The sequence below is a fragment of the Sprattus sprattus genome, assembly GCF_963457725.1.
Source record: "Sprattus sprattus genome assembly, chromosome: 10".
Taxonomy (NCBI): Eukaryota; Metazoa; Chordata; class Actinopteri; order Clupeiformes; family Clupeidae; genus Sprattus; species Sprattus sprattus.
Genome location: NC_137908.1, coordinates 13,712,012 through 13,727,763, shown reverse-complemented (window position 1 = coordinate 13,727,763; position 15,752 = coordinate 13,712,012). Strand labels below are relative to the sequence as shown.

General features: G+C 42.7%; 2 protein-coding genes across 2 annotated transcripts; one reads left to right on the top strand and one right to left on the bottom strand.

Annotated features, from left to right (window-relative positions):
• Positions 1 to 6,628: 6,628 nt before the first annotated feature.
• On the bottom strand, positions 6,629 to 7,696 carry LOC308370747 (EEF1A lysine methyltransferase 3-like; the record flags this gene model as incomplete). The annotated part of the gene is made up of 3 exons (XM_080845453.1): positions 6,629 to 7,026; positions 7,328 to 7,439; positions 7,541 to 7,696. The coding sequence occupies 3 exons, from the start codon at positions 7,694 to 7,696 to the stop codon at positions 6,629 to 6,631; spliced, it is 666 nt and encodes a 221-aa protein (XP_080701579.1).
• Positions 7,697 to 9,864: 2,168 nt separating this feature from the next.
• On the top strand, positions 9,865 to 14,368 carry traip (TRAF-interacting protein; the record flags this gene model as incomplete). Its single annotated transcript, XM_080845858.1, has 15 exons — positions 9,865 to 9,962; positions 10,058 to 10,115; positions 10,229 to 10,315; positions 10,482 to 10,521; positions 10,647 to 10,774; positions 11,048 to 11,142; positions 11,531 to 11,644; positions 11,812 to 11,899; positions 12,048 to 12,137; positions 12,256 to 12,344; positions 12,545 to 12,703; positions 13,025 to 13,064; positions 13,195 to 13,302; positions 13,511 to 13,561; positions 14,255 to 14,368. 15 exons carry the CDS (start codon positions 9,865 to 9,867, stop codon positions 14,366 to 14,368), a joined length of 1,359 nt encoding a protein of 452 aa, XP_080701984.1.
• Between the last annotated feature and the right edge of the window lie 1,384 nt (positions 14,369 to 15,752).

Below are 15,752 nucleotides of genomic sequence, written 5' to 3'. Positions count from 1 at the left end.
GAGGCATTTCAGTCAATGTTTCAGAGTTCAGAGTTCCAGGAAGTTCATGAGGGCACAAAGGACTCGAGGAAGGTGGTGGAGCCATTGTGGCTAGTGCAGGAGAAAGACAGTCAGACAGGGAAGGGCTTGAGCAGGTTGGAGGAGTAAAAGAGAGAGCAGGAGGGGGGCTTGAGGGAGGAAGAGGAGAGATGGAGAGGGGTGGAGTGAAAGAGGATGGGGAAGAAGAGTTTGATAGAGGTGGAGGAGTCAGAAGGAGAGGTGGAGGAGAAAGAGAGGGTGGTGGAGGAGGGGTTGGGAGGGGTAGAGGGGATGTGGAGGGAGAGAGGTGCATTGAGGGAGTTGGAGGTGGAGATGGAAACCTACAATTGTGAGATTCTGTGGGAGAGGCAGGGGTCACCAATGGACCAGTTATATAAGAGGTCGGGAGCAAATATGATTCTGATACACATTCGGGGTCTGTAACACATACAGTGGGAAAGGAGTCGGAAGGGGCCACTGGGACTGATTCAAGCAGGTAATCACAGGGAGTGTTAGATCTGGGTGTAGATGCTGATGAAGAGTTGGAAAGTGACTCTACTGGACAAACAGAGTAGTTCTGAGCTGAACTTAGACATAGGGTTAGAGAGGATACCAAAGACTCTTCAATTAATTCATCGTCTGACTCCAGACTAACATGAGAATTTGTTTCTCCAAGGATGTTGTCGTCTTTTGAAACACTGGAACAATGAATGTCTTCTTCTTCATGTTCATCACTCTGAAGTGGTTGTTGAATAGTGATTTTATTACAGCCGTTCATCTCGGTTTTAAGCAGAACCTCCGTAGTTGTCTCGCCTTTCTCCTCAAAGATTGTTTCAGAATCATGTTTGTCAATGTCTGAACATGAACTAGCTTCTGGAAAACTCTCAATGGGGCAGTCAGAACATTCTTCTGGCTTTGTAACAGGTTGGCATGACAACACATCTTCCATCTGTACCTGATTGGAAGATTCCTGACTGCTGGATTCTAAACATGGGATTGCCAGAATTCTTGTTGCTCTTTCCTCCAGAGATTCTTTTTCTGGAATGATTTGTGGTGAAGGTGGTGGTTCTGAATCCAGACAAAAGCTTTTTTCTAACTCATCTGTCAAACCTTTGGGTAAGTTTGTATTGAATGTCTCAAGCTCAGATTGAGTACCTTCGCATGTCTCATAGTCTTTCTGAGAATCCCATAGCCCTTTGCCGAGTGCACCATCATCATGAGGTGGTGGAGAACTCTCACTAACATCACTGTGCTCTTGAACCAAATCATTTTGACCAACAGGCTCAGGATCTTGGACCAGATTGTTATTTGCAGCAGGTTCATGCTCATCCTCAGATGGACTGCAAGGCGCTGAGCAAACATACTTAACATGTTCCTTTTTGGGCGGGAAGATGAACTCTACTCTGACAACAACACAGGTTGCATCAATTACCAAAATGCCACTGCTGCTATCTGAGGTCAAATCATTTTTTAGTTCACTTTCTTTTAACTCTTTGTTATTTGCTTTATCATTTGGGTCCTGCACGCAGGGAACTTCATTCCTATCTTTACCTGTTTCATCTATTTGCTCTGTAGTGCACTTTGATTGGCAGGGCACCTTTGGCTCTCTCCACAGAGGGAACTTAAGTGATGTCTCACTCTGTGGCTGCGTGTCTGTTTTTCTGGTGAGGGGAGATGATGAGTCCATGTTGGTGCATTCTTTTGAGGGAGCCTCAGTGGTCCTGTCTCTTCTGATGGGCAGACTATTAAAGTTCCTCCTTCCTGCTTGAAGCTTTGATCCACACTTCTGAATGGCCCTTAGCAGTTCCTCTCTATGTGCAGCCACTTTTTCATCGTCCATCCAGTGCTGGACCCCCTTCAGTTTTGGTTTCGGATCCAAAGGAACACTGGATATAGAGGAGCTGGGTTGGTGGTCAGGAGCTTCTACTCCTGAGTCAACTTCGTCTGCTAGCTGTGGTGGAGTTTGATTCGCTCCTGACCCCTGTGGATTCCCATGTGACTGAGGCCCTTCAGCCACACCACGGAGAGGTGTGACAGCAAACAAGGGCAAAGACTGGGCCTTCAATGGGTCTTCTGGAGAACTGGACAAGCCCGCTACACTACCCATGCGTGACACCAAGCAAAAAATGGTTTCGCCTCCTCTTCTTTTCTTCACCTTGGTTCTGGTGCTCTCTGGAACGTCTGAAGGTGTCCCAGCTGAATCCTCTGTGACCTGAGGCTGTTTTAGGCTCTGTGGCTGAGGATACATCTCAGAGAGTTGGATTTGTGGTCTAGTGGTGTTGTCCAACGATTTTAGTGTAGGCGGATATTGGTATCCACTGCTATCATATGCCAGTAGGCTCTCTGTTCTTCTGTTCCTCCATTTAATCCCCTCCACGTCCTCCACGCTTCCCCTCTCCCGTTGGGGTTGCACGGCATACTCATGCCGTCTCATAACTGGCAGGGTGCAGTAAGCCTGTCTGCTCCTGAACTGTTGTTCCCAAGCAGGATCTGCTGATGCCATATTTTCTTTTGTGACTTGTGGCTTCGTAAGTGGGTGCTGTAGTGTTGCCGATGGACTTCCATTTTGTGGAGTGCCATATGGTGGCGGTGGGATGTAGCAAGGAGGGCAATTAAATGTTCTTCTCTGAAGGCTGGGAGCATTTTCCTTAACGTTTGCCCTGGACATCTTTTCAGGATCTGGGAGTCCGGAGGGAGCTTTGTATGGAGGAGGCTGATGGGCATCTGGTCTCTCCCAGAGCCCCCATTCTCTCGTTTCATAAGGTAATCCCGTCACATTTGTTACAGGTCTTTGGTATGTTTCTCCACCGTAACCTCTTCCGAGCCACTCTCGAGCTGGTTGACTTGTCCTGGCCCCCTGAGCTGCGCCCCACATACCTGCCTCAAGGCGCTTCTTCCTAGGAAGAGAGTGGCAGTAACGAGTGGCCCAGGCCTCCAACTCCCGGTAACTGCTGCTACTGAGGCTTCTCTTAGCTCCATCTTTCCGGTAGTAAACAGGACTTTGGGAATGAGAGAGAGACTCCCATCTCTCCCTCTGCATCACTCTCTCCCTCTCCCTCTCCCTCTCTCGTTCCCTCTCTCGTTCCCTCTCCTGCCTCTCCCTCTGTGCTCGGTACACTTCTCTAGGCAGCCATTCCCTCTCCAATCTCTCATGCATTGTCTGTTCTCCCATTCCCTGTCGCCGAGCTTGACCCTCTAAGGTGAAGGGGAAATGGTGAGAAGTTCCTTGCTCTGCCCAGTTGGTGTAGTCCTGAAGCACCCCTCCTGTTCGGGATCCTGGCATTGTCCAGTAGCTGGGTTCACACACACGGTCAGGCTGCTCATATAAGTACTGGTGATAATCTGCAGTATGCCTCTTGTCTTGATAGCTATCAGGGGGAGAAAAAAACATCTCTGTAGACTCTGTAATTCTGTCTATTGAAATCAACAAGGAATAATTATAAGGCTTAGCAGATACAACTAGTAAGATATATAATCTAGAATATAATGCTGAATAGACTGCTTTTACAATGTACTCCATTTAAATTCAATGATCAGGTAAACTTTAAACCCAAAAGTAATGTGTATAGATTTGGATTTCAAAATCTTTAAAAGTAATACATACAAATCTCTTAAGGGCCTAGCTCCAAATTAACTAAAGGAAATAATTGTCCCCTATTGCCCACCAAGACCCCTTTATCACCAAGGTGCAGGTCTTCTTGTAACAGTATCAAAAAGCACAATCCAAGGCAGAGCTTTTTATATCGAGCAACAACCCCCCCCACGCACACACTGTATACCCACTAAGCTGTTCAATCAATTTTGTGTGCATCATGTATATATGCCACATGAAACTAATGTCCTGATGCGTGTATTAATTAATCTGCTTGCTATTTATTCTCTCTTCCCTTCCCTTATGCCCTCCACCCCCCTTTTTCTATCTCTCTACCTAGCTGGCCCCAAGCAGATGTGTCCCCCCTTATGAGTTGGGTTATGCTCAAGGTTTCTTCCTGTTAATAGGCGTTTCCTTGTCCCCCTTGCCTTAGTGCTTGCTCTGGGGGTTTCAGCCTCTGTGCTCTGTAAATCGCCTTGAGACAATTTCAGTAAACAGAATTGCATTGAACTGATTGTGAGTGCTATGACTACTTACGGGTGTGAAAAGTATCGTCCAGGAACAGTTCCAAATTTGCCATGTTGGGGTGCTTGTCCCTGACTCCCTGTCCAGAATGCCATCTGTTAAGTTTCAAAGCCAAAGATCAAACTCTAGAGCACAATCATACACTACTTGGTAGGCATTACTACTGTTCATATAATACATAGAAAGAAGTTTTATGCTTGTTATGATTAGATAAGGCATGCATTGGAGCTCTCATATATTTAACTCACAATTATATTAATTTCACGTTTGTCTCTCTACAATGATACTGTACTACAGGGAAGTAACCTCAGCCACTTCTGCACTGTACACACTTCAAATAAAATGTTATAATGGTTTTAATTGTTCCTTACTTAGTATTTTAATTTCACCAATAAAAGCCATCCAAAGAAGTATTTACGTCAATACAACTTTAAACAATTAGAATACCATAATTACTTTGTATATGACACAAATGTTTTGACTATTTAGATTTAGCTCATCTTGCCGTAAAATGATATCAACACCTAAAAGACACATCCAATCCATGCCATACCAACCTCTAAGAAGATTTTGCAGATCTGGGGTGCTGTTATCCACCGGACTGTTAGGAACTCTCCAAACTAAACTGGCAACTTGTTTTAAAAAGTGAGTGCTTGTGATGGCTTCTCCACCCCCCTCTCGCAGCCTCTCCTCCACATTAACATCCAAGGCCCCCTAGGGTTGTTTGTTTACGTTCAGACCCTCCAAGGAATTCTTTAATTAAGTCTGTGAGGTAACTGCCGCCCTTCATGTCGCTCTAGGTCTCTTTTGAGTGATAGGACAGCAGAGAGTGTGGGTGTGAATGAGAAAGAGAGAGAGAGAGAGAGAGAGAGAGAGAGAGAGAGAGAGAGAGAGAGAAAGAGAGAGAGAGTGAGAGAGAGAGAGAAGACAGACAGAGATGTCACATCTATTGTGTAGACCTGGTGACATGCACAGCATCTGGATACACAGAAGCTCACACAGACATGCGCGCGCCGACACATACACACGCACACACAAAAACACGCACACGCACACACCAGGCAACCCACACAAATGTGACACAGCAGAAAAAAACAGCAGCCAATCTCAAATGCTGTGCTCAGCATTTTTGACAAGTCAATTGTTGAAGCAACAAAGCCAATATGTCTACCATGAGTTTATTGGGCCAATGACTTCAACCAATGGAATTACACAGAGGATATAGCTGTGAATAAAAGTGGTGATGTTCCACTGTGGTGATATAGTATGTCTGAGAAAAATGGACTGATATTATATGAGACTCCTTTACACCGGGAAAATTGGGTTCCAAATTACTTGAGGTTTGTGGGAGCAACCAACATAAAATGGATTGACACAATCCACACAACACCTTTACAAGTCTTTTTGTCATAGACCTGTTTTTGAACAAGCCCACCTTTAGGCCTTGAACTACAAGGTCTCTGGTTGGCATTCATATATTCAGAAAATATGCCTACACACACTTCGGCACTTTGTATTAGGATATAAGTGCACAATTTGGCTTAATATTTTAGCGTTGTACTAACATCACAATGGTGAGCCGAAGAGTGGGATAACCTCTGTCACTGTCATACTAAGTATTTATATACTGCATTAATAGTCATATTGGAGAAGAGAGAACACAGTTTGACTGTAGATAGGGATCTGTTGTTTTCTCCACTGAGCGGTAGTGCGCGGGGAGGGGGCTGGCTCCCGCTTTCTTTGAAACTCCCCAGCGGAACAAACAGGCTTTTCTTTCTGAACAGAAATTCAGTGCATCAGCACAGAGCAGGAGGGGAACAGGGATGAAAGGATGCACTCGTTTAGCAACCAGGGTGCCACTGATAGCGAAATCTGTCTGTGTGGACAAAAAAGATCTGCCCTTGGACGGAACCACCAGCCATAATGTTTATTTATGTCCCATTGCACTTTTTTTTTGACAATTAGACAATACATTGGATGAGAAAAAAGGTACATAGTATTAGAAAATCTTGAGGCACCACACCTTCACCAAGCACAAACTAAGATTTTAATTGGAAATCTTACAGACCAGATTTGATCTACTGATATCTCACAGAAATCAGCTTCACCTAATGTAAAAACAAGGGGAAGAGGCAAAAATGCAGTCTTCAATTCTGTTTCTTATTTGTATCCAACAAATGTCTGTGCAACTCATTTACCTCAATTTAGTATTTTTATATGGAATGTTTCAACATGAAAACAATGGATTCAATATATTCACTCCAGTTGTATGGGCATGTCTGTTTGAAGCTCTACAGTGAAAAAAGAATCAGCTGGATAAAGTCTTAATTAACCATTCCACTGTGTAAAAGTATGCTCTACAATGACTTTGATAAAGGTATTATAAAGTCAGTACAGTATAGTTAAATAAAAGTTTGAGGGAATGTTTCTTGTTTCCATCTTGTTACAACCTTAAATTGGAGGAGTCCCTTGAACCCTGAGGCCAGCCGACTATCAGACATCTCTCCTCACTGTTGCCCGATAAATACTGATGTTCTGCTCTTGGTCATGCTGCACCAACTCAACATTGAATTTCTGTGGCAGGTTGTCATCATAGAAACAATGAGTTCCATGCTCCTTGCGCATCTTGGATGAGAGGTAGGCCACAGCTCCTTCCTTACACAGGTGAGTGAGAGTCTCTAAGAGAAGTGGATAAGTGTCAGACAGGTAGACAATGTCCGCTCCGAGCACCAGATCCCAGTCAGAGGGGAAGTTCTCCTGGTCCTGACCCCAGGAGAGAGGGACAACAGCGGGTTCTGCAGAGCACCAGCCCCCTGGAGGTGTGTTGGCAGACACATTTTTCTGCAGTTGTGGAACGGCAAGTGGCAAATCTGTGATTGTAACGTCAGCTCCTACAGAATTGAGAAACAAGAGAGTAACCTAAGTATAGTGTAGCCTTTTGTTTCAATGTCAATGGTTCATCTCTACCTCTTGAAAATATTACTACACGCTTGTCAGTGTAGACAAATCAATACAGTGTTGCATACAGTGTTTTTATAGGATGTACTTTAAAATACAAGATATCATGTAGCCTTTAATGAATGAAATGATCTACGGTGGGGTAGTTATGACCTCTACCGGGTAACTGTGAAAATACAGTTCATAGATCATGAGCTAACTCATAGCGCATATATTTTGTCTGGGGTGATTTACCTAACCGTGCAGCCAAGATTCCCACAACCCCAGTTCCAGCTCCTAACTCGATTATCTTCTTTCCTTTCAAAGGAACACACTTCTCTTCAAAGAACCGACATAAATAAGGAGCCTGCAAATGTCAAAAACATTTTCGATTCATTGCCTCATCAGAACAGAACTCATCAGAACTTAGGCAACTAACTTTAGTATATGAAACAATGTTATACTCACAGCATCCCACACTCGCGCAGCCACTCCTAGGTTGGCGCTGAATGCCTGATTAATCTTAAACTCCTCACCACAGAATTTATAAATACAATCTGCAGAGAATGTTTCTTCAAATAAGTCGTCATCAACAGGAAAAACGTCTTCTTCCTCCCCGTTCATAGTTGGAATTGTTATTGCGGAAGCGGTCACCCGAGTGTCGGGCAAGAACACCCAAAGCCTATTTTCAATAAAATTGGTGTTTATATCAAACTGTTACACGAACACATGTACGAATAAACCGCATGTTTACCCTAGTTGTACACGTGTAACATTATTTGCGAAACCCGAGCGGGGCTGACGTAATATTCTTGCGACGATTTTTTAACAGCGGCTCCATCCTGTAACAGCCTGATACTTGCGATCTCTTCGATTATTATTCCAAATAGCATGGAATAATAATTAGGCCTACAGGTCCAATAGACTGATGCTGCAAAAGTTGTTAGGCTTGAAAAGCTACATTGTACCCCCTCAATATAGGTGTCCGAGCTCTTTAATTAAAGTGGCAGAACAAGATTCTGAAATAAAAAGTAGGCTATTGTCAATTACGGGATTATGCAGCCTCTCAAGTTTGTGGCCTCTTGACCTCTACGGTTCAAATCGACATACACTGCAAAAGTATATATAGGCTACGCCATTCGGATGACAATTCCCTAATACAATACCCCACTTGCACGTTTTCACCCATGTAAATAGCTGCCCATACCCAGTGTGAAGCATTATGATACATTAGATTAAATTCTTAGAATTAGATTAATTATGTAACCTAGCCATTTCTGGGTGTTCAATCACAATTGATATAATAAGATTTTTAAATGTTGCTGGTACTCTGAGAACATTTCCATGTCCAACTTCATTAATCAACGGACCTTTGTAATTATCAATAACAGAATCATTTAGCCATTCTGTACCATCAGTTAACACCTAATTTCCTCCTTACTTAAACTACAAAAATGTCTCAGGCCTATGCATCTTCCTGCTGAGAACTATTATTGATGACCTGATATGTCTGTAATAACAGAGCTACAACCAGCTATCAATTCAATAAGTTGTTCCCATGAAATACCACATGCTTTACATGTATTGGCTTTAACTATGACAGAACTATAATTTTAAAACATATTTTGTACATCTTCATGAGCCGCAGTAGTAATTAATGGTAAATGAATTACTTAATGAAATGTTAATAGGTCACACTTGAAAGGCTGAGGATGAGACATGGACGACAATTCCCCACTCTTTATTTTAGAAGCATGTGCTACACCTTCCAATAAAGAGAATTTGCCCCTATATTTACAATTTGTAGTGTCCCCAGCCTAACAATTATTGCAGTATCAGTGTATGTCAATAACGCCTATATAGGTCAATGGAGCACAAGCTTGGAAGGCTGCGTATGCCATATGGACATGGCCTAGTATTATGGGGATATTTGGGCAGATTTGGAGATAAAATTATAAACAGTGGACACTCCTTTTTCTTGGCATGGTAAGTTTTGAACAGTTTAGCAAAGCAGATGATAACCTAAATAAGAGTGAAATATGTCGACCTGTTTCACTGTCTTACATTATAATCTACTTCACCATAAATACGACAGTTAGACATCCAAATTATGATTTTTAAAGGCAGCCAGTGCAACATTAGGGCATCAAAATGGAAATATTCTGGATAAAAGACAATCTTTATGATATTGACATTTACTTCAAAATATTAGCACATTTGTAACATTATTTGATACTTTGAGCGTTAAAAAGAGCGCTAAAACTAGCCGCAAGAGAGGTGCCACCAATAAATAAAGCAGGATTCCGTCAATGGAAAAATGGCCTCTCCCCACCGGCGATTGTTGTTGTTTACGATTTTCTTTCAGTTCTCACCACACAACGACGTCTCATCTTTGCTCCTTGAATGTCGATATGTAATGGTATGGATTTATTGAAACTTTCTACGTGTAAAAAAGACTAGAAATTGAATGTTTATTTTTCGAGTCTCAAGCCTATAAAGTTGCACTGGGTGGCTTTAAATATCCACCGTTCGTAATGAGCGTTTTGTATTAACAGTTTAGGACCGGACTTTTATTTTGACATGTTGTCAACAGTTGTCGCCCGCCATTTTCAAATCCGGATGTTTTATTTAGGATTAGCCTGATGTAACGCTGCAAGAGTTATTGAGACTGGCGTAACCTGGGTAGCTAACTGCCAGCTAACCAGCAATTCGACCTTATAACAGCGGTAATATAAGCAAAACGTACGGTAGCTAACGGTATCTAATCTCTCCGGCGAACCATTGTTTTAAAAATGCCTATTCGGGCGTACTGCACCATCTGCTCGGATTTCTTTGATCACTCACGAGACGTGGCTGCCATCCACTGTGGTCATACTTTCCACTATGAATGGCAAGTGAATAGCTTTCATGGATGTAAATTATTGTTTCTTATTGAGATTATTAAACTGTAGACTCATAGCGAATACTTGCTTGTCATGTTTGCAGTCTTCTACAGTGGTTTCAGACAGCTCCAAACAAGACGTGTCCCCAGTGCAGGAAACAGGTATAGTAAAAGGCCATGTATAAGTGAAGGCAGTTTGCAAGGCTATTCTCCTCAAACCTGGATACCATTAAGCATGGCAACACACGGACTATCTTTGTGTGCATGTGTGGCAGGTGAGCACAAGACACATCATCAACAAGCTGTTTTTCGACATTGGAGGCGAGGAAGAAGGAGGTACAGTGGACCCAGAGAATTTACAGGTGAGTTGTGTGTGTGTGTGTCTTAGCAGTCTGTCATGTCTGTTCACACATTTCGTGTTGTCTCCACTGGAAGCTAGTAATGTGAATTATTTGTACACTGAAATGTATCTGAAGGAACAATTTAATGTAAACTTTGATTATGCGCTCCACTCATGCATCTTTTCAGAATGAGCTGGATCGTATTAAGTCTGTCTTGAGCACGAAAGGTGAGAAATACATAGGTCTTTATTAATACTATATTTCTTTTAACTACAGTCAAATTCTCAGAAAATATGGCTGACTGTACACCGGTGATGCACCAAGCATATTAATGTGTGTGTGTGTGTTGTAGATAGAGACTGCCGTGACAAGCAGCAGCTGATAGAGAGCTTGAAACAGATGGTGGAGAAGCTTAAGCAGGACTTGGAGCGCCTGAAGAAAGATATTGGAGAAAGAGAGATGATCTGCACAGTTTTAACGGTAAGCATACATTCAAGGTCATGATGATGATGAGGTTGTTGTTGTTATCATCAGTCATCATCGTCATCATCAGTAGTAGTAGTAGTAGTAGTAGTCATTGTATTATTACCTTGAATGCATAGAACAACCTTAGTTTCTGAGGGTGATTGAACTCGCTGTGCATTCTTGATCAGTCTTACTCCATCTCTATTGGACACCATTTGTGAAGATGGTTGCCAGGGGAGAACCATAGCCAGGTCTGGTTCTTCTTACAGAACTCTTGTGCCCATTCAGAAAAAGCTGAGGAACCTGGAGAAGCAACACAGCGACACTCAGGCCGCCAAGGAGGAGGCGCGTCAGCTACGGGTCAGACTGAAGACCTACGAGAGGTACCCAGTCACATTACACACCTCAAATACACTTGCTCTGTGCGTACAAAGTTAGGATTACACACTTACACCCGGATTTATACTCTACATTGTAGATGTCCCTCCATCCCTTACTCACTCACACACACACACACACACACACACAAAGATTGTTGAACTGATCTCATCAAGCTAAAATACACCTACATTGGATATGTACTTTGAATTGTAAATAATTGGCATAATTGCTCTTTATCATGCTTTGTTGCTTCTTTCTTGGTGTGTGTGTGTGTGTGTGTGTGTGTGTGTGTTTGTATGACTGTACATGTGTGTCTGTTCGTCCACGTGTATGTGTCTGTATGTACCCATTTGTGTGTGTCCACGTGCGCGTGTGTGTTTATTTGTGTAGTCTAGATAAGGTACTGCAGGGCCATAGGTCTGAAGTTGAGGCCATGATCTCTGACATGGGAGTAGGCCAGTCAGCAGTGGAACAGCTCTCAATCTACTGTGTCTCGCTCAAGAAGTAAGCACACACACACACACATTACATTCACACTCACACACATATTTCTACTTTCCTCACACAAAACCATGATGAATAAAGGGCCCACACACATATACTGTTGTGTTTCTCTTATACACATGGATGATGAATTAATGTTGTGTGTGTGTGTGTGTGTGCGTGTTTAGAGAGTATGACAACCTGAAAAGCAGCTTCCGCTCCACCAATGAGATGTGTGAGAAACTCAGGAAGGAGGTCTTCAGCTCCAACAACAAGGTACGGTGTGTGTGGCTTTGTTTATATGTTTGTATGTTCGTGTGGGGTCTTGTAGGGAGGTTAACCGCAAGAAGAGCATGTTTAACCTTTAGTAAAGTATGTGTTTGTTATACTTGGATGTATTGGGACACTGTTTTGTGTCATGTAGTTGCAAAAGGCCAGCATGGAGGTGAACCGGACTAAAGAAGATATGCTCGCTGCTCAGAAGGACCTGAACAACGCTGACAAAGAAATCATGGTAGGAGCCACACACACATCTTTATACCACTGCTAGCATGTCGTCATCAGCTTGTAGATTCAGAGAGGTCTTTATTATGTCCTCATTTTACCGTGTGTGTATGTATGTGTGTGTTTAGAGTCTGAAGAAGAAAGTTGAAATCCTACAGAAGACCCTCAGCACACCCACTCGCACCAATGATGCAATCAGCCGGCTGGTCTTTGAGAGGTGTGTGTGTGTGTGTGTGTGTGTGTGTGTGTGTGTGTGTGTGTGTGTGTGTGTTTGATGCGTACACTATTACCTCAAACATTTAAACCTTCATGATCATACCATTTTTGTTCTTTTAGCATTTTACTACAGAATGCAGTTTGAAAATGAATATAAAACAATTGCTGAGGTCTCAAACTTGATTACAATTTAATTTATAGTCCGGCCCCTCTGGAACTGAAGCCCCGCCTCAATCGCCCAGACAAGGATCAGGACATCGACCTGAATATGACCTTTGACGTGCCGACACCAGAGCAAGCCGAACGCAAGCCCTCACACATCCAAGCACCCGCCAAGAAGATGCGCCTGGACCCCACAGGGTGCGTCTGAATCCCCCCTCCTCCCCATTACACCTACATTACATACTGCTTTAAATTCAACTTAGATATGAGTCAGACTGATGGTAGTTTGTTGCCAGATTGTTCTTGAAGAGTCCCATTGTTTTAGATGTAAGGGTTAGCCGAAAGATCCTGCATAACTGGTTACAGGTCACATTTTGAATGTAATTGAGTATTTCATTTAGTAGGTGAAAACCCCGTAGTATTATGCAGATAAATGTGCACAGTATTGTAAGTCACTTTGGATAACAGCGTCTGCTGAATGAATACATGTAAATGTGAAATCTTGTTTCCTCATCACAGATTATCACCCTCCCATTCCGAGAATGCCTCCGAAACCAAGGTACCTCTTACTGTCCACTGAGGAAGACTCTCTCGGTGCAGGCTGAGTTGTATGCATCAAGTTAAGAATGTAGGTCTACTTTGCTGTAAACACAAGCTTTTTCTGTGTGTGTTCTTGTACTTTGACACAGAAATCCCATGTGAAAGATGATCCCACGGATCCGTTTTTACGGAACTCTTTTCTGTTCAGAAAGAAAGCATTTGGCAGCATGCTGGATCCCCACAGCAAACCAGGAGTGGTAAGGCTCATTAATGTCACACACATTCTTCAATCTCTGTACCATATACACACACACACCAAACTCTTTCACTTACGCTCACACCTCCCACATTCTTCCCTTCATACTTACACACACAGTATTTCCCTTCATAGTTTACAAACATACATCTGGCTGAATTTGCCATGGTTCTGTCTGACATGTTTGGTACATGTTGTGTTTTGTGTAGGTGAGGACGGGGTATGATGGCCTTGGAGGAAGGACCAAATTTATTCAGCCTGTATCCTTTTGACAGATTCCGATTGGTCTACATCAGTAATGGATTTAATTTAAACAATGAGGGTGTTTACAGGTTCCTGTTTTCTTACCACTGCAAACACAAAGTTTTGTTCCTGTTAAACTAGAGGAGGAGACTTTATACATTGTATTCCATTCTTCTAATTTTCCATCTTATCTGTATCTGCCTTATCAATAGCTAGGTGTTGCCTACTAGGCATTTGACATATTTTGTGGTATGTCTGTTTGATGACTGGTAGAAAAAAATGGGAAATGGGCTGCAGGCCAAGATAACTGTAGCATGCCCATTGAGTGCAGTCCGAGTTTAGTGTCTTGGTCTGCATACTTCCACTTCCAACAGTCCATACTTGAGTTCCTGTTAGGAGGACCCAGCAAAAAAAAAAAAAAAAAACTGGCAGGGCACAATAAACTGTGTGGGCAGCATCCGACTTGTCAGCGAAACTTCATGCAAATCTACTTGCTCAATGAATCCAGACACAAACTAGCAGTGCCATGTTTTTCTCTTGAACCAGTCTAGATTGAATTATTGATCATGTTGTGCACTGCTCCACAATAACATCTAGTGATTGGGCTAGGCCCCACCTGCCCCTAATGTAGAGACACACCTGGCTCTAAGGAAAGGTTCCATCTCTTCTGTTTTAAGAAAGTTTTTTCCGTAACTCCACTCTCACTGCAGTCCGCACTGGCTGAGCTCCGCCCACTGCTCATGAAGGCTAAGAGGAAGAAGGTTTCCCGTCCACCAATGGGAAAGCTCCCTGCCAGCATGACGCTTGACGGCTTCCTGGAGTGAGAGAGGACGTTGCCTGTGGCCAGGCCTGACACCAGCTTTGAACAGAAGAAAGGCATACAGGAATCTGGCTTGCATACAGTACAGGGGCATAACGCAGGAAAACAGTACTGGAGCATATGTGTAAAGCCACCTCGCAAGTTTGTATGGACACAACAGTTGACTCACTGGCTTGGATGGTTGAGGTGTGTGTGTGTGTGTGTGTGTGTGTGTGTGTGTGTGTGTGTGTGTGTCACTGAGAGAATGGAGAGGTGTGTGTGTGTGTTTCTATGTAGCCATTCACAATAGACTGCAATAAAATGTATATGGAAGGCGTGTATGTCTAAATTTAGCCCAGCACCACTGTATGATGCATCATCTAATACACAGGCAACTGGTGTAGTCTTCAGCAGAACTTAGTTTTGAGTTTTACATCACGTGAAACAAAAGAAGTTGACCCTGAAACGTATTTGGGCAGAACCTGGGGCCAAACTACACCAGATCAGGAGGGGATACTTTCCTGTCTTATCTGCTATTCAGGGATGATTCATATTCTAACCTGGTGATGAAAAAGTAATTTCATGAATTAATTTACAAACAATGGCCCTAATTTATGTTGAACACACAAACATGCGTTTTTTTGCATGTCTGTGTGTTGCATTGATTGTATATATTTGGATATATGAATTGTACAGCTGTTAGAGATTTAATAAAGTAGTTTTTTTCTAGAGACCCTGGACTGTTCTTTCTTGTATATGAGGTGTGGTTTGTGCATTTACTGGAAGGTGCCGTTTGTCTCAGAATCATGATCTTATACCACCGCTATTTGCAGAGCTTGATAACAGTGCCACATCAGGCAATACTATATTGTTATTAATTTGTTAAGACTTTCTGGCGAGTATGATAGGTAACCAAATAACCTAGAATCCGCAGACTATATGCAGCAGCTGAGGACGGAGATCTTAAAACTGAATGGTTTTTACAGCTCATAACGCGTCAGTCTGTAAAAGTGCTATTTTAAATAATTGAAAGCTCTTAGATTGTTATTTCTAAGCTGGCGCGAGTTTGATTAACTGCCCGCCAATAGCAGGAAGACACATTTGGGCTTTTGTGACGATTTGCCATGGCCCAACCACGCGAGGGCGTTTATGTGTTAGTTTTTCGGATTTAAATTAACGATATCTTTATAATGCGAGGTCGTTTCTTCTTCGCTTTGGTATCGCTTTGTAGTGTATCCTTCTCTCTTTATGTTATCAATATGTGTTTTCGTTGAGATATTCTTAGAACGGAGTTTTTCAGGTTAAAATCCAGAGCCCCCGCCTAGTTTAACCAGGTGCACCCGGGACATACTCTTCACTTTCACCTTTCTTTCGGTTATTACAGAACACAACGTCAAATCGCGTCTACT